The sequence below is a fragment of the Pteropus medius genome, unplaced genomic scaffold (assembly GCF_902729225.1).
Source record: "Pteropus medius unplaced genomic scaffold, Ma_sr-lr_union100, whole genome shotgun sequence".
Lineage (NCBI taxonomy): Eukaryota > Metazoa > Chordata > Mammalia > Chiroptera > Pteropodidae > Pteropus > Pteropus medius.
In genome coordinates, this window is record NW_024353909.1 from 2,858,760 (window position 1) to 2,882,931 (window position 24,172).

The 24,172-nt window shown below is 47.1% G+C and overlaps 1 protein-coding gene across 1 annotated transcript in view; it reads left to right on the forward strand.

The window, feature by feature from the left end:
* ZFHX3 (zinc finger homeobox 3) overlaps positions 1 to 24,172 on the forward strand; it is a 230,586-nt gene that overhangs the window by 173,445 nt on the left and 32,969 nt on the right. Inside the window, 1 exon segment of the mRNA XM_039851826.1 lies at positions 9,603 to 9,710. Coding sequence (XP_039707760.1) covers positions 9,603 to 9,710 — 108 coding nt within the window.

A 24,172-nucleotide genomic window follows, 5' to 3' on the forward strand; every position in this document is an offset into this window, starting at 1 on the left:
TTACGAGAACTGTCCACAAGGTTTCACTTATGCCCATTAGGTTCTAATTACCACTATCTAATATCACTCCTGGTACATCCTGTGCCTTCCCCATGCACCTTCATTTGTATATAGGTGCTTAAGTACACTTACGGGCCCGCCTCGACTTTTTCTCATCCATGTGTTTCCAGCATTTTCCAATTAAAAATAAATAAATTAGGAAGCACATCATAGTTTTTATTTGTTTATTTGTTTGTTTTTGCATTAAGCATAATATCGCTCGCTCTCTGACAAAACAAGTCAGTTTGGACTCAGAAGGGGATACCAGTTTTCTATAATGGAAACCTTTTTTTTTTTTTAAACACTCTATCACTCGTGTGTTTATGTGTCTTGTCTTCTCCCCTCCAACTGTGGAAGCCTGGCAGTGTTTATTTCAAGTAGGGTGTTAACTGAAAGACAGATGCTTGTAGGGACTGCTCAGGCCTCACACCTGGAATGTTAAAAAGCTTTCAGGCAGATCCGTTGGGTTGAAAAAATGTCCCTTTCTATAGAGGAGGGGGGACTAGGAAGGAAGTGGTACCCCATCAGAGAGGCTTTCCTTCTTTACTGCCCACGTGGTCATGAACCCTCGGTTCTGACTGTACATCTTAGATGATTGTTCCAAATCCATGTAGTGGTTTATCCTGATGAGCAATCACATGAAGCCCCTTCTTCCTCCATCAAGACACCCTCCTCCTTCTGCTAACCCCGGGCGTTTTTCACCTTTACCTATCAGATATTCCCTTGTTAAGACATTACCATTTGCTCTCAGTAGCACGCTGGATCACGATCATTATTTTCCTCCACTACTTTGTTTTTAAGATGGGGGGAGGGGATGGTGTTGGGGGGTTCGTGGTTTCACCCTTCTTGGTTTCAAGGACCTTCTATTTTGCATGCGGCTTCTTTCTAGAACATTCCAGTTCGGTGTGAGGTTAAACTGTGCAAAATACTGTTTGAAAGAAAGGAGAAAAAGAGAAAGGGACTTGTCAAAATGCATTTGTTAGATCACGTTTTAAACGAAGTACAATTGAAGGTAGTTTTTGTCCAAAGAAAGGAAAAACCCCTGCAAATCCGCCGAGCTCCCCGAGAGTGCGTCTCCTTTGTCGTCGCCCTGACATTGAAGTGTAATTTTTCATGGTTATTTGGACTGGAAAATGGGGGGTGGGGGAGGAGGAGATGGGCCCGAATTATTTCCATAAATGACAACACCATCACATCACGCTCTGCGACAAACATGCTCGGGGAATTTGCCTTTTTTTTTTTACATTTCATGTGTGAAAGTAACAGCAACAATCCCAGCTCTGTGGAAATCCAAGGGGACTAATCCCTACTGAATTCCGTTCGCTTCGGAGTTTGGGGACCGAGCTGGATTTCTTGCTCAGTGCGGATTCCGAAACCATTGCAGGGTCGGGTCTGTATTTTACGAACGGGAACTCACATCTTTCAGTTATTTAAAAAAAAAAAACCTTCCTGTGAATAGCCACCAGGCGCGTCAGCGACATGTTTCGTTCCTTGTGCTTTGTCACCTCTCGTTTGCTTTTATCCTTTCTGCATTTCTGCAGGGGGCAACCCAGGTGCTTTTGCTAAGAACACAGATAAATGGAACTTGTTGCAATACCGGCTCGAGGCGTTTCCTCCCTTTTTCTCCTTTCTTGACCCCCACCCACCCCCATAATTCTCGCTTGGTTTTGACAAACTGTTCAAATGACCAAGTGGCCTTGCCCCGGGAGAGGGAAAAATGGCAGGACGGGTCCCTCGCCACACAAGGGCAGCATTTTTCACTGAATGCTCTGGCGTCCTGCGCTCTTTGCACAGGAGAACAGCTCGAAGAGGGGACATGTCCTCTGGGAGGCCTCCACAGGCTAGGGCCACTTTGGACCCATAAAATGCTCGCTCTCGTCGATGCTCAAGTTAGAGGTGAAGTGACGTCCAAAGCAAAGGGAGAAGGCTCCCCCAGGAATCCGTTCTTGTCTGACCGACCTTGCTTTCTCCAGCAGGGGCTGAGCATGCAGCCTGCAGCCCGGGCCCAGCCTGCCCAGGCTCCTCCTTGCCGCATCGTCCCCATTTTTCTCGTTTCTATAAACAGTGGCAAGATCTTCAAATATACAAAAGCATAAATGGTCTCTATTCTCCAATTAGTCATTTTAATAATACCCGGAGTCGCCTTCAGAGTGCTGATTGTTTTCGCCTGGTGCCCAAGGCAGGGTCAGCGGGGTGGGGACGGGAAAGAAGGTTGGGGCGGGGGCGGTGAGGAGGCTGAATTCCTTCAACGCCGGGCTTTGCTGCTAAGCCTTGCCCGGCGGCCCCGTGGAAAGCTGGCAGGTCTCCCCTGCCTTTCAAGCCCTACCCAGAAACTCCGGGCGCCGCTGCCCAGGTGCATTTGGTAAATGAATACCTACCTAGTGGTAAAAGGCATTCTTGTGGTAAAATGATCACTCAGAGGATCCACATGAAAAAGAACTCGTCGTTGGAGGAAGGGAGTGTGTCTGATCTTACGTGTCACCCAGTTCCTCTCCTGCTCTTGTCTTACTTCTCGGAGGAACGAAATCCGTTTTTTATAAATGTCATCTTTGAGGAGGCAGCTTTGTTTGGTGAGATTTGTACTTTTTAAGCCACCGGGATGGGAAAATTCTCTGCATGAAAAAAAAAGGCAGACCCCTGACCACGCACTCCAGCTGGTAGAGGAGGGTCCTCGGCAGTATGGCCGGCCTGGCAGAGGGCTTAGACGGGTGAGAACATGGAAAATGCCAAAGATAAGGGCGACCTGGATGGGGAGACCTACCTCCGCCCTCCCTGTACTGTTTCTTAGACCCAGTGCAAGGAGTCCTACAGAAGAGAGGGACTTGAGGGAAGCCCGGGCAAGTGGCAGTGCAGGAGGCCAGCTGACCTGCCATCCACTGGAGAGACCAGATGCCTAGGTCTGTGCTAGTGCCCTGGAGTTCTCATGTCTGTTGAAGAAGAAATGGCGTCTTATTATGAGAAGGTGGGGAAATATTACACCTTTGATGAATAAATGAGTGTGCTAGCCTTGGAGCCTCTGTCCACACCACCTCCCCAAACCCACCCTCACCCTTCAGTTACCCCTTTAAGGTCTCCTGCCTGGACTGTGATAGCCGTGTCTCGAAATGTTCCACTCACCAGTGTGGATTGGAATCCCCGGCCCTTCGTCTCATGATTTGGCACTGTCTTCAATCTATGCCCTGTTAAGTTGTAGAAAGCAGAATGGACAGAGTTTGCCAGCAATTAAAAATAATATTCAGGTGATTATCCACAGAGAATTTCCGAGTAGATTTGTAAGTTTCCTATTCCATGTGCATGTGTGAGAGAGAACCTTTACCAGCATTCCAAGTGTAAGGTGTGTTAACAGAACAGTTTGCAAGATCACCTCGATTTAAGGGAGAATTGCTGGGGGTGGGGTGTTGTCAGCCCAGAAAACTGAAGCACTCGAAGTTACTGACTCTCAGGCAGTTTCTGGCCACGCTGTCAGGGCCAGAAAGACCCCATGGATAAAACCATGATGCCATCTTTCCAAAAAATGTGCAGAGTAGCTTATTGCCCCCTGGATCTGCGTGTCACTGTGCAGTTGGGATCTAGCCCAGGGCACATGGAGAGTCATGTACTGGTAGAACCTGTGGTCACCATCTAATGAGGTCACACTTGCCAAAATGGCGTGGAGGGGTCTGGCATACGTAGTGCCCCCCCCCCGTGGGTGCAGCCTCAGGCATCGCCCCCATTTCCCTCTTCCTGCCTGGCTAGAGGAGGGAAGGTAGGACAAGGAATGTGGAGCCGGGAGCAGCGGCGTTGTCTGCCCATCAGTGTTGCAGATCGTATCCTGTTAAAGTTTCTATCATAGCAGAATTTTAATGGGCTGTGTCTTATTTGAAATAAGTAGTCTAGACCTTAGCCGTCATCTTTTATTTCGTGGAATTTGATTTGACCTGTATTTGCAAAATAAAGCCTGCGTATTCCGTAGAATATGTGTAGCCATTAGAGGTTTCCCATGGATAATGAAAGGAAATCCAAGAGGACTAGGCATGCTGGAGGGTTCTGCCCCCCGCTTTCCAGGTGTGCCAGCAATGCTTCACGAGCACAGATGATTGGCCAAGCTGCCCTACAGTGAGTCTGTAGCCACGAGTGCAGCACATATCCAGGAGTTACAGGAACAAGAGGACAAGATGCTGTCATGGGGTGCCTCCTGCTACCCACCACAGAGACCCCAGCAGAAGTGGCTGCCACCCTCCGTGCCACTCTCACTAGTCAGAGTGTACCAGGCCTCTCCTGCCGCCTGCTTTCAGTGGCTGTCCTTGGTTAATTAGGTTGAAAATGGAGAAAGGAAAAGCTTTAACCCTATCTTCAAAGTAAGCAGATTGGTTATTTTGTTTTTCAAAGAAGAGGTCCTATATACAATTAAAACTTGTTTCTGGTAAACCTCATTCCAGGAAAGATGAGCTTTTAACAAAAGGCTTTTGACAGCTGCAGGCTATTTCATTTTTTTTAATGCCGAATGAAAAATCAATACATTTTTCTGGGTTATACATATTCAGAACAGGCCTGATATTTCCATTATAATGGAAAGTGGGTGTCTGTGCATCTCGCCTGTCAGAGCTGCACCACCGCGTTTTCCAAGCCACTGCTAAATATTTCAAACCTGATTTGATTGTGGTTCATGACAGCTAATGTTTCTCAGCTCTTGAGTCTGCCGACAGGCGAACGCACTTTATTTCAACCCCACCCTGAAACATCGCTCCCCCAAAGAAAAAAGAAAAGAACAATGTCATTCTTCAGGGATCCCAGATCGGTGTATTATTTAAGTAATGCGATCGCCTGAGAGCCTTGGGTACGGACACTCTGATTCTTAGGAGAATTTCCGAGTTTCTTTCCCATTGAGGCACTCAGAGGGCATTGTCAGGTTTGAGGGAAGGTTTGAATTAATCTACATTATCCTGTTAAGAGTTAGGAACAGAAGGACTAGTCTTAGTCATTGATTGACTCCCCTTGCTTCAAGTCTGTAAGCAATTTGTAAAAACACCCAACGGACACGGCGCTCAGCCCCGGTTACTCGATGAACAGTATCATTTTTTAGCAACTGGCAGGTTTTCTTGGGTAATATCCGGGGCGTGCGTGCGGTGGTGGTGAGGGCTGACTTCATGACGATGCCGCCTCCGTGTTTGCTTCTGCCTGGTACTCCTTCCACAAACCAGTTTCCGGGTCATTCATAAAACTGTCGCAAATCTCCATGGGGTTGCGGTTGGCACACCCATCTCCTTTGGGAGCAGAATCCATCACAGATCAGGGAATCATGCAGTCACCGTCACCGACAGGGTAAGTGTAAGGTTGTCAGGAGAACAATTTGCATTTGTGAATAGCAAGACCCCCTTGAGGGAGGGAACACGACACGTTCCGGAGTTGTGGTATCGTTACCTCAAAAACCTAATCTGCACTTGCGACCCTTACCTCTTAGCATAGATTTACCTGCTGAAATTCTTACACCTGAAGGCTCGCCCTTAACCAGCAGACGTGAGTGACATGAGCAGACCGGATTTGGCTCAAGCGCTAGTAAGCACCGTCTGGGAGAAGAGGTTGTAAAAAGCAGGTGGTGATGGAAATAGATTTTTAAAGGCCCTCAGCCAGTTTTACGTGAAAGTTGAAGGCAGAAGGGGTACCAGGAAGACCTCACAGTTATTCAGTATTTGTTTCTATTGTCCTAGGCCCTTAACATAAAAATGTATCTAAGTAGGAAGGGTGCCTTAGTTTTAGGGCTACTGTGGGGTGTATCACATCGAAGCAGGCTTCTGCTGGGAGGGGGGGGTGGTGGTTAGAAGAACCTCCTTGGAGTCTTCTGAAAAACACACCTTCTGTATGGAATGCGTTGGGGCTCCTACCTCCTGCCAAGAACAGGTGGACACAGGGACCAGAGGTGACCTCCTCACCCAGGTTCTGACTTGGCCCTTGAGAAAGCATTACTGATGGGTTGGGTTCTAAAATGTTATCAAACTCTTTGGGGAGAAGATGGTTTTGACTTGTCTATTTCTGAGTAAAAATGGCACGGCGGCGGTTGTATATCGTAATGAAAGAAAGCAACTTTGTCTTCTGAAGGGAAGACGGGATGTTCCAGATAAAACTGGATTGTCGGTTTATCAGGTCTTCCCTTGTTCCAACCCTCTGTCAGTAGCTGATACTATAGAAAAAATCGACTTCTGTCATAAGCCCAGCCAGTTGCCGCTGATGTTACGGGGGATGGAAAATGTGGTCTGTAATTGGGGTGGGGGGGATTTCCTCCGCTCTGTGCTCTATCAGCACATGAGCATCAAGTATGTACTCTAAAGACGAGTGAGGGCTGGATGACCAGCCCAGGAGCCCAGAGTGTGGATGCAGCTGTCTGCCGCAGAGCTGGATGCCATTGTGTTCCTGGTTCCATGTGCTTCCAAGGCAGGGAGGCCAGGCCCCTCCTGTGGGTGCCCAGGGCCTGGATCTTAGTTGTGGGGGCGGCGGAGGGCGGGGGCGTGGTGGTCGGAGGGGTCGCTTTAGCCTTTTGGGACCAATAAAACATACCCCTTCCTGCAAAGCATTGTAGGCCTGAGCTGTCCAGGCAAATTCATTGTTTGCATGTCTGTTTTTTAATCATTTCTCTACCTTTATTGGTATTCAGAGCTCACAGTTTTGTGGTTACCGACGGCCTGGGCTTTCATCCATTTTAAAGAGCTATTCCTCTTGCTGTTGATGATGATGGTATAAAGACAGATGGTGTAACTGCTTATGAATGTCCTATTTTATTTCCCCAGGACCAGACAGTTCACTTGAAGGCGTATATTACTTCCACATGCTCAGGTTAGGCCAGATAGTGTCTGCCTCCTGCAGCTAGCTGCCCTTCCAGGCCTCGCCATGCAGAGGGCGACACCTGTAGGTCACAGATGGAACTGTAGCAAAGCGCCTGCTCTGCTGAATGGAACCTGGTTTTTAGCTGGGGGTGAGGACTCTGGACCGCTTGTAAAGGAAGCTGGCTTGTCCAGGAGTTTCTTAATCATTTCTCCTTCCACCAAGCACATAACGGCCTCTTAGTGAATGAGTCACAAATAATAATATTATACCTAGGAACTCAAAAAGAAGACTTGATTTTTAAAATCTTAAAAAAAAAGAAAAGTAAAAAGAAGATCAAGAAGCAAAATAAGTTCCTGAATTAACCTCTGTTGTCTGTCCTCTCATTGGAACTCAGCTGCCTTCACCTCTCTGCTTGTAGTAGGGCAAGGAGGCAAGAAAACAAAGACCCAAGTAGACTCACGGAATGAGGGCTCCAGGAACGTTGACAAAGCACCATGCAGTTTCCTTGCTCATTGCATAAGCAATGTGGCAGTTCTTTAGATTCTTTACTTTCTGAATAGATATGTTTGGAAAGGCCTCAAGGACTGGGGTCGGTGCTAGAGGGACCATGAGTTCTTCACTCTCTGCTACGATGGCTGCGGCCCACGTAACGCTCAGGAGAAAGGTGCTGGCCTTGGAGGTGGCCTCCCAGTTGCAGATTCCTTCCATCCTCTGCACAGCAGCACCTTCAGACACTGCTCACCACCACATCGGGGTGTTCTCTGTTTCGTAGATGTCCGATTGTCTCCATCTAAGGTGATTGTGTGTGTGTGTGTGTGTGCACGCGAGCGTGTGTGTGCTGGAGAAGAAAGGCCACTGAGTCATCTCTTTGCATAATCAGATTCGACTAATGTATCAGTACTCTAGATATTTTGTATCACGATGTGTATTGGGGCAAATAAGTATATTTTAAGAGACCTAGGTACTTCGGGTAGCTAGACCCAATTTAATAATAATATTGACTGACTGAATGGTGATATCACCATTCAAAGATGGATTTTATAATTATAGCATTGAGCAAGTTTACTAAATGTCTAAAAATGGGCATTGAACATCCTGCTTGAACATAATTAAGGCGCTAAATATATCAGACTGTGTAACTCGCTTGTTACTGCTCTACCAATACTTGTGCATATGTGTATTTCCCTACCAAATGATGTACAATGTTAATATGGCTGTGTGTCTGACTTCCAACCACGATTGCCTGATTTTTCTGTCTGAACTAAGGGTGGTTGTGGGGAGACAATGTTAACTTTACCATACAGTGAAGCAAAAAGGAGACGTAGAAGTTATATGTGGAGGCTTCTTCGTTAGAAATGGAAATAAGCCGTATCTTATTTCATCTGTGTCCCCATGGCAGCCTCATAAATCCCCTCTTAGTGGTAAAGAAGAAGGAATGTTCCCTGACCCCTAGTTTAGTTTTCCAGTCCTCGGACTTCCATTGCCTTTTCGGGAAGAATTAGGAAAATCTGATTCTAAATAGATACTTTCTTCTTCGAGCGTTTTATAAACCCTCTGAGGTCAATTTACTTTGAACTCCTTTTACTTCCTTTGTGGGATGAAATTGAGAAGCTATTTTCATGAGTATTGAAGGGTTATTACACTTTGAAATACTGAAAAGTAGAGTTGCAGTTGGAGGGACCTAGGGTGACATTGGACGGAGCCCCAAAACAACGGTCCCTGATTTCACCCTGATACCTGGTCCCCGTGGATCTGGTCTAGTGCTGCCCTCAGGTGATAGATGTGGGCAACCAGGTGCTTAAGTTCTCTACACTGAGGAAGGTGGACTCTTCAAAGTGTCCTCATAATATCGTCATTAACTCACGTTGGTTCACCTGCCTTAATCATTTGTTTAACTCGTTCTTAATGAATCTTTTGGATAATGATCAAAGGGCCAGGAGAGCCAGAGAGAAATGTCTCACTTCCTTCCCCCAGCATTTAGGGGATGCATTCTTCTTCCCCACTTGCCCAGTGGCATTTTACTTCACGATTAACCTCACGTTGGAAATAAACCTTTCATCTACCTTCACCAAAGCATTGTGTGTTGAGATGGAGAGCATTTCCTTGGTTAGTTTTAAACCCGTGGTGGGTAAGGAATGGAGTGACTTCAAAAAGAAAGTGTACGATTCTCTTAGAGTTCTTTTCTCTTCCTCTACAAATCTAGCTTCTTGCCACTGATGCCCGCCGTGCCCACAGATGATAGTTTCTAGAACTCTTCACATTGATGAAATCATATCACCGATATTCTATGACTCTTCAGAATACAAATGACTTAAAACAAAACCAAACCTCCTGCCACATTCTGGCACGTGCATCAGGTACCGCGAGCCCCATGAGGGGTCAGTGATCCATGCCAGGACACCCTGAGTTTGGAGCTAGGCAAGAAGCTCCTTTTTTTTGGCATTTTCTAGTACAAAAGACTTGCATGTAACTTCATGAACTTGGATGGGGTTATTTCTTCAACAGGATTGGCTTTCAATGAGAAAAGCTCCAATGAGGTGTTCAGGGTCCGTCTGGCAGTACCTAATGTCCACATGTCTAGAGTACAGTCGTGTACCAATGAGCCTGGAGGGACAGTCCTCACCGCCTGCCCAGACCTCGGCATAGCCATAGTGCGGTCAGCCTTTCAGCAGCCACTGGGAAGAGAGGAGGGACAGTCATTGGCAAGAGTCCTTCATGTTCTGTCTAGTTTTAATCATTGACATTTTGTTTTTCTTCTATTTCAGAAGAAGCCATTGAAGATGTTGAAGGGCCCAGTGAAGCGGCTGCTGATCCAGAGGAGCTTGCCAAAGACCGAGAGGGTGGGGGCGAGAAGGACCAGAGCAAGTGGACAGGTAATGTGTGCGGCTGCCCACGAGCCCCTGACATCACCTCTGAAACAGTGACGCTAATTGGGTCAGGGAGCAGACACATTCTAATCTACCCAGAAAAACTGCTGGCTATGGGCAGGTTGGAGAAGCGTTTTGGTTTTGCTTTTTTGAGTGGTCACCTTCATTCTTCTTCTATAATGCTGTATTAAAAAATTTAAAAAAATTTTAATGACCTCCCCCCACCTGCCAAGCCATCTTGTTTACTGAGCCTCTAGGTGTCTGGCTCTGTGCTGGGGCTTCCGCGTTTTGAGGTCACATTTCTTTAGCACTCTTCCCTGTTGTTTTGCCCTGGGTGTGAGTCTTTCATTTAAGGTCCAGTCCCTTATCCCACCTGCAGACAAGCCCAGCAGAAGGCTTGACATAGGGAACTTGATCGGGGTCACCCCGGAATCTCATAAAGAGTTGGCGGTGTAGAGTGGGCTTCATTCTGCCCTTGGGGGGCCTGGGCAGGCTCTGCATAGTCTTTGTGTCCTACCTTGCCCCCAGGGTGAGCACCCAAACCTTGAAATGCACCCAAAGGGGAGACAGGTAGTACAGCCAGGCAGGAAGGTGTCTTACCAAGAGCAGAAGAAATTGAAGAGGTCAGGAAAGGAAGTGCTATTTCTGGAAAAACTGGCATTGAGAGAAGGGGAACAGCCATCTCTCATGATGATCGAATTTCTGTATCAAGGGAAAGAAGAGCTGAGACTAAGAAGAAAAGTTTAAGTGTTTTTGAAGAGGAGCAAATTTGCTTCTGAGAAGACTTATTGGGACAGATAAGTCTCCCAGAAACCACCACAATAATTAGAGGAAATGATGTGACAAGCAACAGAAATTATTGTATTTGGTCAGCCTAATTCTTACTGCCTTCCATTATTAATATTGTAATACTTTGATTTTTTTGAGAAAATATTTACCTTCTGGAGTCTGTATAGGTTGGACCTTTGTTACTTTTCCAGGCACAATTGTTCTTAAATCATGCTCAGCGTTGGCCTTCACTATTTAAACAAGATACAGAATCTTGGAGAGAGGCCAGGGGAGAGCAATGAAGATGACCGAAGGCTGAGAAATATTGCCTCTGAGAAGAGGCCAAAGAAATTGGGGCTATTCCGCCTGGAAAAGAAAAATGTCAGAGGCAGCATAACAGCTTCCAAATGTCAGGCGGGATGTGCAGTGCAGGCGATGTGGCACTGTCCTTGTTTCCTGGGAGATGGAGACGGGGGTCACTGCAGCTGGGTGAATGGACAGCGCACTAGGCGGATTTTACTGTCCGTGCTGCTTAAGCCCCTTGGAACTGGGCTCTGTGGTGTCCGAGGCCTGTGCTCAACATAACGCTGAGCGACAGGGCCGAGCATGCGCACCCTAGGAAGATCCGTAAGGTAGGACCAGCAAGTAGAGGATGGACATCTGTGTTCAAAGGTCTTGAAATGGGGCGAGGGTCGTCCTGGGTACCTTTGCATGGACCAAGGCCCCACCCAGTTTGTGCTGTACTGTTAAGGTGAGGTCTAAACAAGCTTCGCAGACAGGCAGCAATGACACGTGCCTGTTTGGAGGATGTGAACTGGGGAAGAGGGTTTCACAAACGCGCTTTGAAGACTGGGTAACCTCTAGACTGCCTGTCCTTTGTGTTCACAGTTTTAGTGCCTGGTTTCTGATCCTGGCTCTGCTACTTACTAGCTATGTGACCTTGCTCAGGGAACCTTACCCTTTCTGTGCCTGTTACCTTACATGGGATAGGGATTAAAAATAGTACCTCATTTCATAGGATAGCTGTGTGGATTATTTGCACATGGGAATCTTAGAACAGGGCCTGGCATATAGTAAGCTCTGTGTTAGGAAGGATAAAGGGTGTTTTTGTTTTTTTGTTTTTTTTTATTTTTAATTACTTAAATACGATGAGAAAAACCAGTAGCAATTTCTCCTCAGTTCCTCCTGTATGAATGTAAAGGTTTCCAGGCAGCACGTGGCTTCTGGGAATCTTGAGAAGCAGAGCAGAGACAACAAATAAGGATTTAGCAGATCTCCAACCTTTTTGGCACCAGGGACTGGTGCTCCTATGAAAATCTAATGCCTGATGCTCTGAGGTGGGGCTGAGGCGGTGATGCTAGCGCTTGGGAGCAGCTGCAAATACAGATGAAGCTTCTCTTGCTCGCCCGCTGCTCATCTCCTGCTGTGCAGCCCGGTTCCTAACAGGCCACAGACCAGTACAGGTCCGCGGCTCTGGGTTTGGGGACCCCTGCTGCACATGATATTTGGTGCCTATGTTTTCTGCATTCTGTATGCTCAGGACACTAAAACAACAACAAAAAGTAGCTGCCATTTGCAGAGCTCCTACTGTGTGTGCCAGACCCTTTGCTGGGTGCTTTGTTTCTGTAATCCTTACACCAGTTTAGGGCAAGCTTTAGAGAGGTGGTTCAATTAAATCACATTCAAAGAGTTTGTAATTCAGTGGGAGTGTGTCTTCCCAGTGCTTGTGGACATGCTAGGTAATTGGGAGCCTACTAGAAGGCTTAGAGTGAGCACAGTAATGACTTAATGATTTCTTTAAGAAAACTTCACTTTCTCATTCATTCATTCATTCAAACATGAGGCCATACTGCATCTTTATCTCTAAAAGACAGACGAGACAGAGAAAGAGAAGAGAATGAATAACTCAGGTTGCACCTTGCCAGTTGAATGGTAGCAAAGAGAGAAGGGGGAATTCTTTCCCAACCCTTGTAAATGGTCCTCTTTTGACCCGAAGCGTAATTTTGTCTATATTGCCTGAGTGCATAATGGCGGGCTTTGTTAAGAACTTGGTCGATTTGATCTTGGAATCAGTGTGGGGGCCAGCCACCTCCTCTGAGCTGTCTTTGGGATCTTAGTATTTTATAAAAAATATCCGCATTGGTTCCATTTACTCCCTAAATTGAGCTGTTCCTATCTGCTTCAATGTGATGAGGAGTGCTTCCTCCTGGCAAATAAATAAATAGTGATTTCACAATTTGTACTGTTGATTAGTGGCTGCTCATGATGCAGATTAATAATATTTCAAATGGGCCTGGATAATTGGCATTTTCTCAGCTATTGATTGTGCCGTTTGGGGGTTTGTGCAGGAATGGAGACTCTTCACTAAAAAATGTTTAGTTATTTTCACATCGGAACGGTACCCCTCGTTTCCTTTTTGGTGTCTGCTGGGAGCCCACTTTGGGCTTCTTTTATTTAGATGGCAGGTCTGTCACCTGAGTGGCAGCAAGACAAGCGAGCTAGTGCTGCAGAATACGACAACGCCAGTCCCGCAGTCGGGGGCCGGAGCCCTCCCCACATGCAGAGTTCCACTCATCGCAAGTTCCGTGAGACTGCAGGCTCGCCCTCAGGGAGCGCGACACTCCAGTCGGGCCTCGAGGACCTGCCACAGTCGTCGAAACACGATCAGTGCGCCCCGTGGAACCTTCTGTGCCGATAGAAATGTTCCGCATCTACACCGAATAGTAGTGTAACTGCTAGCCATGTGTGGCTATTGAGCTCTTGAAATTAGTGAATTTAATTTAAATGGCCGCACACGGCTTGTAGCTGCCATACTGGACAGTGCAGCTATAGCTACTCAAAACTACCCTGAAAGAATGCAGGGCAGGTATAATAACTTTCCTATTAGTTTTTTTTATTTATTGGGGTGAAATTGGTTAATCTAAAGTTATACAGGTTTCAAGTGTACGATTCAGTAGTGCGTCACATGTTTATTGTACCGTGTGTTCCCCACCCAAAGTCAGATCTCCTTCCATCACCATATGTTTGACCTCCTTTACCCTTATCTCCCTGCCCCTTGATCTTTCCCTGTGGTCACCACTGAGCCATTGTTTGTGTCTATGAGCTTTTGTTTGTCTGGGTCATTTGTTGCTTTCGGTTGTATATCCCACATATAAGTGAAATCATTAAGCTCTAACTCTGTGCCAGGCACCGTCTGAGTGTGTCACATCTGTCCTTCCCAGCAGGCATGCCATGAATGGCTCAGAGGTGCACAGGTGTGCTGATTCCCACAGCCCGTGGGTTGGCCAGGTGGGCCGGGGGGCTGCTGACGGCTGTCATTGTGTGTGATGGCTGTCATTGCCATGATGTGAACAAGAAGTAGAAAGCTTTACTTGATATACCTTGTGTACATTATTTCATTTGACTCTTTCACCCGCCACTCCATTAAATAGATACCGTTAGATAGTCACCCTCCCTCCCCGCCATTTTAGAGAGACGTGCACTGAGTCCCAGAGCTCAGGCATGTTGTCAGAAGGCATGTGGACGGCTCTGCCATGTGCTCTGACTTAGGGCCCAAGCAGAGGTGCGCTGTGCCCGCTCTCCGGGAGTGGCACTGTGCAGTCCAGTCACTCGGTCTAGTTGTCCTCTTCCACATGTGAGGAGCAGCACTCACTCTCCTGAAGCCGTATGGTGCAGGCAACACGACAGCCACCTGTGCATCCAAGGTGACTATGCCTTGTCGTCAGCCAGCATCGTGCTCAGTCTGAAAGCAGGTCGGCGAAGTGCAGAGAACTCTAGATTTGGAGTTGTGAAGCCCACCAGGTAGCAAGTGACCTTGGTCGAGGGGCTTAGCCTCTTGGTGCCTTGGGTGCCATGTGCACGAGTGACACCCACCAGCCCCAGCCTGGGTTCACATGTACAGGCTGTTGGTCACATCTGCCCAAGCGTCAGCGTCTCTTGTGGGCCAATGGAGGGTGCAGGAAGGGTCTTTGAAGCAAAGCCTCTTCCCTAATGCATAGCCATTTCCCCTGTCTAACTCTGTGGTTTTCTGTTTTGAAATGTGAAAATGATCCCTTCTATTCTTTTAGCAGTGTGGACTTGAAAGTGTGTGTTTTAGATTGAAGAGCCCCCAGCGTCAGCAAACGAACAATAATTAATGCAGTGATTGTCCAATCAATCATTAATTGCTATAAATTAAGTGATATACAATTAATGTGATGCTTTATCACCAATAATTAGGGGAAAAATTGAACTCTTGGCAAAGAATCATAGCAAGATGGTTATTTAAATACTGTAGTTGCCCTGGTTTCCAGCCACAGAGCACTAAGTGGGGTCTAGTTAAGCTAATTTGAGACAAGATGACCAAAGGAGTATTGGTGCCTTAAAAAAACAAAACAAAATGAAAGGGGGTGGGGGGAATAGCCCGACTGAAGCTAACACCATGATCATGCTTCAGAAACCCCTAAATGATGTCCCTATTAACAGTTTTGTAAAAGTTTGAGTTAGAATTGTAGTTTGAGTGCTGTTTTTCTTGGGAAATGGCCGGAAGGGATTTTATTTTAATAACTTTTTTTTTTTTTTTTTAATCCATGATGCTCACCTAACACAGAGCAATTAGTGCAGTGGAGCGTCCCTGATTCGAATCTATGGAAGATTGCTATTAAAAGAGGTATTAATGGGCTGGCAAGGTCTCGGTGACTGTTAGGGAAAAGTGTGTTTATGGAATAGGGTGCTGGCAGGCATGATTTCAATCGGGTTTGACATGTTTAACATAAATGTATAGAGCACTGCTCTTGCTGCGTATGAATAATTCCTGCAGACCCACTGCCTTTGTAATTACCGAGGTTGAAAAAAAGCAGGTCAGACACATCCTGGTGGAAATCTATTACCAGCCCTCCCCGCTACTCTCGCTGTTGTTTACAGCTTTGTATAAATAGGGATGCCATTGTATGGGGAACTTGGTGTCTGAAATGTCATCTGTGACAGAGAATGGAGCAGAACTAAAAAAAAAAAAAAAAAAACTTTTTTTTTTTTTCCAAGTCCGTGAAGACAGAAGAAGGTGTGCGCTGAGAGGCCGCGTCGTGTGTTGGGAGAAGCATCTGGGAGTCGGAAGCCCAGGACTCGGCCACCGCGGGTAGCTGCCTGAGCCTGGGTCTCTGGACTTTACTTTCCAGATCTGTAAAGTGGCACGTCGGACTCTGGTTTCTTGCAGTTCTAGGACTCCTTAAAAATAGAACCGGAGGAGGGGCAGTGGTACAGAGCATAGAATCTTGGAGAGTATTAATTTCCAAAGTCAGAAAGCTGGAAGCTTTGGAGGCTTTACCTCGTCTGTGGCTAGTCGAGCGCGCGTGGATCAGGAGCCTGGGTGGAGGGTTCCAGTAGGCTCTTTCCAGGAAGGTGGGACAGTGCCAAGCCCGCCTTTCTCAGTCTCACCTAGTCCTGTGTGACTGGGACCCATCACACTGCTGCCACAGCTCAGTGTGAGGAGGACATCCGTGGACAAATCCTGGGAGACGCAGGTGGGCGCCTCTGAGTGGCCGCCGTGTCCCAGCCCTGTCGTGGGCTGGGAACCAGGCCATTCACCACCCCGCCTCTACAGAAACCACCTTGGCCTAATTCTGTGTCTTTCCGGCACTTGGTTCCGTTTCCCCACCTCACCCAGAAGTAGATTTGCCTGTGCAGTGGGGTGCATGTGAGGGAATGCTGGGAGCCCTGGCTTGCGTGGCCCTTTGTGGTTCACATTCTTGCCAGCGGAAACTGTTTTTGGTTTCATATTTTTGCACACAGATGGGAATCGTGTGGCTATGTCAGCTTTTCCAGGGTCCACTCGTTCCCCTCCCCCACCTCCACACCCCACCCTTTTTTTTTCCAGGCCACTCTCAGTATAACTTGGCGGCTTAAAGTCACTGCAGGCAGAATTCTGTCTCACAATTGAAAACAAGCCGTTTGAACTATTTTTATGTTGGGAAGCAAAAATAGATGTAGGGTGTGGTCCGTATCTGGACTCGCCTGATTTCCAGTAATTCGGAGGTCTTGGCTTCGAGAATGTATTTGGTAAGTCGTAAGAAACATAGGGACCACATCAACTGAGCAAATACTTTTGTGCAGATAGCTAAGGCAGATACAGGATATGCAAAAAAGTAAGGAACTCACTTTGTAGAAGGAGCGTAATATGTAATTACATAACTATGCTGCAGTGTCAGGAGAATTATCATTAAGGTATAGATAAAGAGCCATGAAAATGTAGATTAAGGAACAAATCATTTTTCATCACTATAGAAAATACCTTACAGATTTGCATATTGTTCTTGCAAAGGGGCCGTGGTGATCTTTCTTGCTTTGTTTCAGTTTTAGCTTTTGTGCTGATGGGGAAGCGCCTCTATTATTAGAATTATGGTCATAATTTTACCAAAAAAAAAAAAATACTATGGCGCCTTTCTCATGCACTTTTGTTAGGCTCTTCCATTCTTCCTTCTAAAAATGAAACCACAGCATCATCTTTACTTTGCAGGCTAGAGAACTAAGGCTCATAGATGGGAACTCCTGGGTGTCAGATTTCTGATCAAACCCCAATTTGCCTTCTCGGTCAGCGATATGGTCCCCAGATTATAAAACTGGAAAACACATAACATAGTAGTTTTCTCTTATCGTTAAAAGAAGATTGGAGGCGAAAACTTAAAAATTCTGTCGTTCTCTAGCTGTGAAACAGAATTGTCAGCTCTTTATGGTCGGGGCTATGAAGTATTCATTCATTTAAAAAAAAAAAACAGACTTTTACAAAATTTAGAGGGAGATAGAGCTTTCCCATTATCCTAGGCCCCACACATGCGTGGCTTCCCCCGTTAGCAACATCACTCACCAGAATGGTACTGAGTGTGTTGGGGGGGAGGGGGCGGGGTATATGTGTTTAACCAATGATGAGCCTGCACTGACACATCATAATCTCCTGAAGACCATAGTTCACTTAGAAGTCACTGTTGGTGTTGTACATCCTATGGGTTTGGACAAATATACTATGATGTATATCCATCATTCTAGTATCATGCAGAGTATTTTCGTTGCCCTAAAATCCTCTTATGCTCTGCCTGTCCATCTCTGCCCAAACCTGCATTGACTTATTTTTGTAATCTCCAGCACCTAGCAAGGGCTTAACACTGTTTGAATGTTTTATTAACCATCTTGGCAAAACGGCATAACCTAAACACTTTCAAATCTAAGTTATTCTGTTTCTGCTTTTAGGACCTCAAACTCTTGGATTTGCAGGACTGCTCCATGTTGATATACAGAGAAGGCAAACCTTGCATGTCTGTGCTGCTCTTTAAAACTGGGCTTCGCCCCTCACGCTGTGATTCTGTGGCCACACAGGGATCCATATTATCTCCCAGAGATACTTCTAAAAATGAAACCACAGCAAACCACATGTTGGAGCTCTCATCATGTGCTAGACCCAGTGTAGGCTTCATGTGCTTGATCCCTCTCGTTCGCCTCGCACAAACCCTGTGAGTAGATGCTCTTATCCCATTGACAGATGAGGAAACTGAAAGCTCAGTGTGGTCAGGTAGAATGCTTGAGGTCACACAGCCGGGACCCGAATCAAGTGGCCAGCACTGCAAACCGCTGTGCTTTGTGACTCAGCCAGCGGCACTGCTGCCTTTTCCTGTAGAGAACTTGGCCATAGGAGAACACCACGCGAAAATATCCATTCTTGAGGAGCCCTCAGAGGTGCACCAGAGTGCGTCGCCAACCCTTCACGAAGGTCAATGTCCTGGGCCTTTGGCGCACTATGAGCAAACCGAGTGTGGGGACTCAGTGGCGCCTGAGAGAAACGTGGATGTGGTTATGTCTTGGTGTGGCGTTTCTCTCTCTCTCTGTGCTGCACAAACTTCCAAGAGGAGACATCGCCAGTCTTCCTGGTCTCTCTAACCTGTGGGAGAGAGTGGAACATTGCTCCCATTTTCCGGCCTTTCGGGGGCCTCGGTGATGTCTTTCTTACCCAGATACAGATTTTCACACACTCCTGCCGAACCGGGACCAGCGAAAAGAAATCCTTGATGGATCATGGGGAAAATCGATTTGTTAAGGGTACTAAAAAGTAAAGTTCAGAGCCTTTGTGTCTTGTCACCATGCTGGGCCCAGATTTTATGTGTTTATTTTCACAGGTTCAGTTTCACCTTCAAAATTTCGTAAGCATCTTAGGAAGATAGGTTTGGAATGAAGAAAAACCTGGAAGAGTACTGTTCTAGTCCAGTCTCTGAGAGTCTGTGCTTGTTAGGGCTCAGAGACCCCGACTAACCTAGTCAGTGTTCGATTTGATGGGGACTGGACAAGCCTCTGCTAATCAACTCTGGCCTGGTCCCGGAGTGACCCACGTTGCCCCTTGTTTTGATCTACATCTTGTACCTTTGGACTCTTTCTGCTTTCAGTTCAAGTGTCTGTAAGGCCCTTCCCATTCTGGCTTTCTCCAAGTCCATGGCTGTCATGAACTTGTAATTAAGCCAGAGGACGGAGCAATGATGCAGATCCTGATGTGTCCCCTAGTCGTGGCCACCCACCCTTACAGAGCACCGTGACCGTGGCTGCTGAGGGCATCTGTGCACAACTCAGGAGGCTCTGCCAGGGGAAGATGGGATACTTTGGGGGAACTGAAGAGATCCCAAAGGCAGGCAGGCTGATTTGATACCTCAAGGTGAGAAATCATGTCCCTTTAGTCCCTAGCTCCTGGCAGAAGCCAGGCTCGTGGTGGCAACCCAATGTCTAGAATATATTAAATAGACCATCAGCTGATATTGGCCTAAACAAGGTGGTGGCAGGTGGCTCTGTTTTGACTGGTGGTTCATTCACAAGCCTGACACGGAAGGAGCAAAGTGTCTTGAAACTGAATGTGGAATGGCCTTTCGGGAGCTCAAATCAGTGTAGTTGAGCAGCCTTATGTGTATTTCAACAAGGAATTAGTGCAACAGATCGATGCCTCTGAAATAGGGCTTTAGCACTATTTTCTCCCCAAAGATGGAGAGCGGGCAGCTGGAGCCCCCGGTCAGCCTGGACCTGCTGCTCCACCCTGAGGCTGCTTTCTGGCAAGGCAGAGGCTGCAGAGCATGGCACAGTCTCCCATCCCCAAATTGCTGGCTGGCGCACATAGGGGCTAGAGCAGGTTTCTGCGTCCTTCCCAGAGCTGGAGCCAAGGGCGCCTTGGGCTGGTTTGGCCTCAGTTGCCCAGACCTGAGCACCCAGCACTGAAAAGATGCTTTCTCCTTCTGCCAAGTGGGAAGTGCCTAGAGGTATTTGCCATCTTTTCAGAAAGGTTCTCTAGGACAGGGGTCCCTAACCCCCATACTGCTGACTGGTACCGGTCCAGTCCGTGGCCTGTTAGGAACTGGGCCGCACAGCAGGAGGTGAGTGGCGGATGAGCCAGCGAAGCTTCATCTGTATCTGCAGCCGCTCCCCAGCACTAGCATTACCGCTTCAGCTCCACCTCAGATCATCAGGCATTAGATTGTCACAGGAGCACCGGTCTCAGGTGCCAGAAAGGTTGGGGACCACTGCTCTAGGACATGTGGAAATATCAGGACTTACATAAGCAGGCAGTTGGTCATATTCTGGATTACACTGCTAACTGGTCACTTGGAGGTCATTCATTCTGGATTTCTTTGAAAATCTGTCTCTGTTTATTTTAGAGTGAGCGAATTCCCTAAGGGACAACCATATTTAATCTTTTACCTTTGACCTGAGGAGAAAATCACCTAGCTTTGAGACCAGGCCAGGCTTTTGTCCCTAGTGTAGATGATGAGTATTGTGTCGGCACATCCACCCACACCTGCAACCACAAAGTGATAACTTTGCCGCCAGTGACAGAAAGCTTTGGCTCTGAAGGTGGTGCTCTAAGTGTGGTCTTTGGACCATCAGTGTCACCTGAGCACTCACTAAAAATGCACATTCTCTTAATCAGACCGATTCTAGGGAGTGGGGCTGGTGATCTGTGTTTTAACAAACCCTCCAGGGGATTTCCTTCCACACTTGAGTTTGAGAACCCCAGGGGCTGTGCTCTCTCAATGACAGGCAGGAGGCTTGGAGACCTATTTTCTCCTCTAACTGGATGGAGAGTCTTGAGTCTCCGCCAGGGCGAAAGAGGTACCAAGCTTTCCTAAAAGGCTGGAAAAGCGCCTGGAGGAAGCACAAGCCCTGAGTCTTGGCAGATGTAATCCTGACGAGCGGGTCTGGGAGTGGGAGAGATGTTTGGTCAGAGCAGAGGGTCCCAATGAAGAGTGATTGAAGACCTAGAAGTCTTTAAACACTGCTTAAAAAGTAATACCTAGGTGAAGGGGACAGAGGACCTCTCTGTACCATCCCTAACCCCCGGGCCGTGGACCTGTACCCACCTGTGCTCTGTTAGGAACCAGGCCTCACAGCAGGTGGTGAACGGCGCGTGAGCGGGCAAAGCTTCATCTGCATTTGCAGCCGCTCCCCAGCGCCAGCTTCACCACCTCAGCTCCACCTCAGATCACCAGGCATTAGATTCTCACAGGAGCACCGGTCCCTGGTGCCAAAAAGGTTGGGGACCGCTGTACTATTCTTGCAACTTCCTGAGAATCCATAATTATTTCCAAATAAAAAGGAAAAAAACAAACAAACAATAACAACACCTAAGAGCTTCTGAATTTTCAAAATGCTGGCCTCTCTAGTCCAGCATTTTGACTTGGAGGAGAAAGAAAATTAGCCGATCCCTGAGTACCACTTTCAGTCATCCGTAGTATAACTCCATTTTCTTTGAAATCCTTTATAGAAACAGAAAGACATATCTGATAGGTTGATGGACCTGTATATCTCGTACTACTTTAAAATGCTTTCTGGAGGTCTACAGGAGCAACGTAGCCTGCAGGGACTGAGAATGGTACTGTGTTTTGAATAGAAGGTTCTTAACTTCAGGGCTGGACTTTGAGGCAGATTCCACAGGTGGCTGGGAAGGGAGAAGCCCCTTCCCAGGGCGTGAAGCCCCCGCTGGCTGTGCCCGTGTCTCTGCTTCACACAGGGTCCGGGATTCCTCTTTGAAACATCTTCGAGTGCTCGGTTGGAGGCAGAATGAGACCCTGCGTGTTTAAAGACCAAGTTGGCAGCAGAGCAGACCCTTTAAAAGAACTGCTGTTCTCTGTAGTAGGGGAGGAAGAGAATTTAGCTAGATTTCTGGCCACTTATCAAATGCAGTAGCTCTGCGGGAGATGCAAGCACGAAATCCTAGCCTCTCCTCTGGGGAGGGAATTGCGAGCAAATGCCAAGAGCGGCTCTACGTCCAACGACAGCATGGAGATCGCGAGGTCCAGAAGCACAGATGGCCCTCTCGAAACAATGCCGTTTTGCTGCCTCAGAGAGAGTATGAGGCCTCTGAGGAGCCGAGGGCGAAGGGCTATGGCAGGAGCACACTGCACCTTCCGTTTCGTTATTGTTATGGGCTGAATGACCGTTTTCAGATCTAGTGAAGCTTCTGTGTCTGGAGTGCTGGGCCAGTCACCCCAACTCAAACGCTGTATGTGGAGTCGCGTGAATTTTTTTCTCCTTAGTCAATGGAGATAGATAAATGATTGCTGTAAATTTCTGGGGCAGGTGGCAAGCTGGTTTACGGAACATAAGGAGATGAGAACCTCTGGCTTACGGAAAGTAGCATGAATTAATAATCATTTAATTGGCTCCTCCATTATGTTGCTGGTTTGGGAGATGGAAGTTTAGATGGAGGGGATGTCAGCGGTACTTTAGCTAAGAGTCTGATAGTTGAGAAGTGGGGGTGGTGGCTGCCTTTGGCCTCTGCACAAGGATTAAACGTCAGGCAGCATCGCAGGCTCTCAGTGGGCTCACCCCGGGGCCCCTAGAAGAAAGAGGGTCACTGCATACCTCCTCCAGGGGCCCCTCCATGGTGGAGAGGGGCAATGCAGAAGAAACTTCCCAGCAACGTGGTCACCCCATGCCCAGGGTCTCCCCACGGGAGGTCCCTGGCCAAAGGCAAACTGGCTTCTGGCAAAGAATTTCTGCCCTGCCACCAGAGCCAGCCAGCTTGGTGTGTTGAGTGATGAGAAGATGCATTTTGCTCATGGTACAAACCAGGTCTACCGGTACTTCTGGTTTAGGAAGGCAAAGTCCTGACTAACGATTAGAGAAAGCCCCAAACTGGGTTCCTTCAGGTTCCATTGCTACTTCATTTCCAGTTTTTCTTCAGGTTTCTTTTTCACGAGGCAGCAGCTCCTTGTCTTACCTGGCTTCAGAATTGTACTGACTGTGTCGCTAAATGAGAAATGAGGCTTGTGTTGGCATTAAATCCTCTGGCCATCTATGGTGTTGCAAGTACAACTCTAAAGTTCTCTGTCGCCATAATTTCAGTGGCTCGGATGTAAATTTATTAGTGAGGATTGGAACTGGCTGAGAATTCATTCTACAAAGGGCGATTTTATCAGGTGAAGTTCCAGGGGCTGTGTTTCTACCACACTTGGCCATTTTATAAGACCCTTCTTTTTAAATTACTTCCTACCTGAAGCTTTACCGGGCTTGTTTTAATTATTCTGTATGCTTAGAGCGTAAGAAAACCATGTCTTGAAAATTGCAAATAAAACTTGCACGGACTCAGATTGGCTCTCTCCTCTTTCCTGCCCCCTCTAATTAGTAAGTCAAGAGGGGTAACTTTTTAAATAGATATTTTTGGAGGTTAAATACTTTCCAGAGAAGCTGAAAACAAAGGCTGTCCGGGACCTGATGTCCCCATGCATAGATGATTTTCCCCCTAAGGAAGTGATGTATCGATTCTTATGTTTCCCTTTGAGATGAAATTCTTTTGCCTAGAATGTGGAGGCACCTAAGAGAGTGAGATGGAGAGTCTCGAATCAGGCCTGCCTCTTGGTATCTGTCTTTGTCAGTTGTAGCGGCCAGCCCATCCCTGCTGAAGGGGAAATGGCGGCTTTCAGCCCAGAAAGCCAGCTTTGAATTTTCTGTGCTCCATAGCAAGAACAGGCCAGTCCTTTTTGTGCCTTGTCAAAGATTTCGATCGGGCAGCCATACTCCTGACAAGCTGAGCAAGTGTTTTCTCACTCCTTGTAAAGTCGGTGTGGCAAGGAATCCATAGCTCACATGCCGTCAGGTTTCGGCAGGGGTGTGACCGAGCGGTCCCTTGCCACAGGGTCCCGTTGCCTAGCTTTCCGGGGTGTGTAATCTATAGCGCCTGCACTCATGTGGTTCCTAGCCACGTTTTTATCCCCTTTGAAGCACCAGGATCCCAGCATGTTATCAGAGGAAGATTCATTGGGACTTAACACATTTTCTCGTATGACATAGCTGCCAAAATTGAGAAAAATTGCATCAACCAGCAAAGTAAAAAGGGAACCGCCTGATGTTTTGCACAGTATGGATCCGAATATCCACATTTTCACGGGTTGTTCAATTTAAATGCTAAACTCCTTAATTATAATATTAAAAATAATAGAACTCCATGACAGACGTAGAAAATGGGAAAATGTCCATGACGCCATCACCTAAATACAATCATTTTCTTCTAGTCTTATTTTTTTAGCCATACCGTGGTATAATGCAGTTTGTGTCTTTTTTTTTTTTTTTCCCAATTAACATTCTCAAGGACTCTTCCATGTTGCTTCTTAGCTATCATTTTTAACGCCTCCTCGTACCCAATAGAGTGGCCGTAGCATTATTTACGTAACCATGCCCTGTCGGAGGACATCTGCATGTCTCCG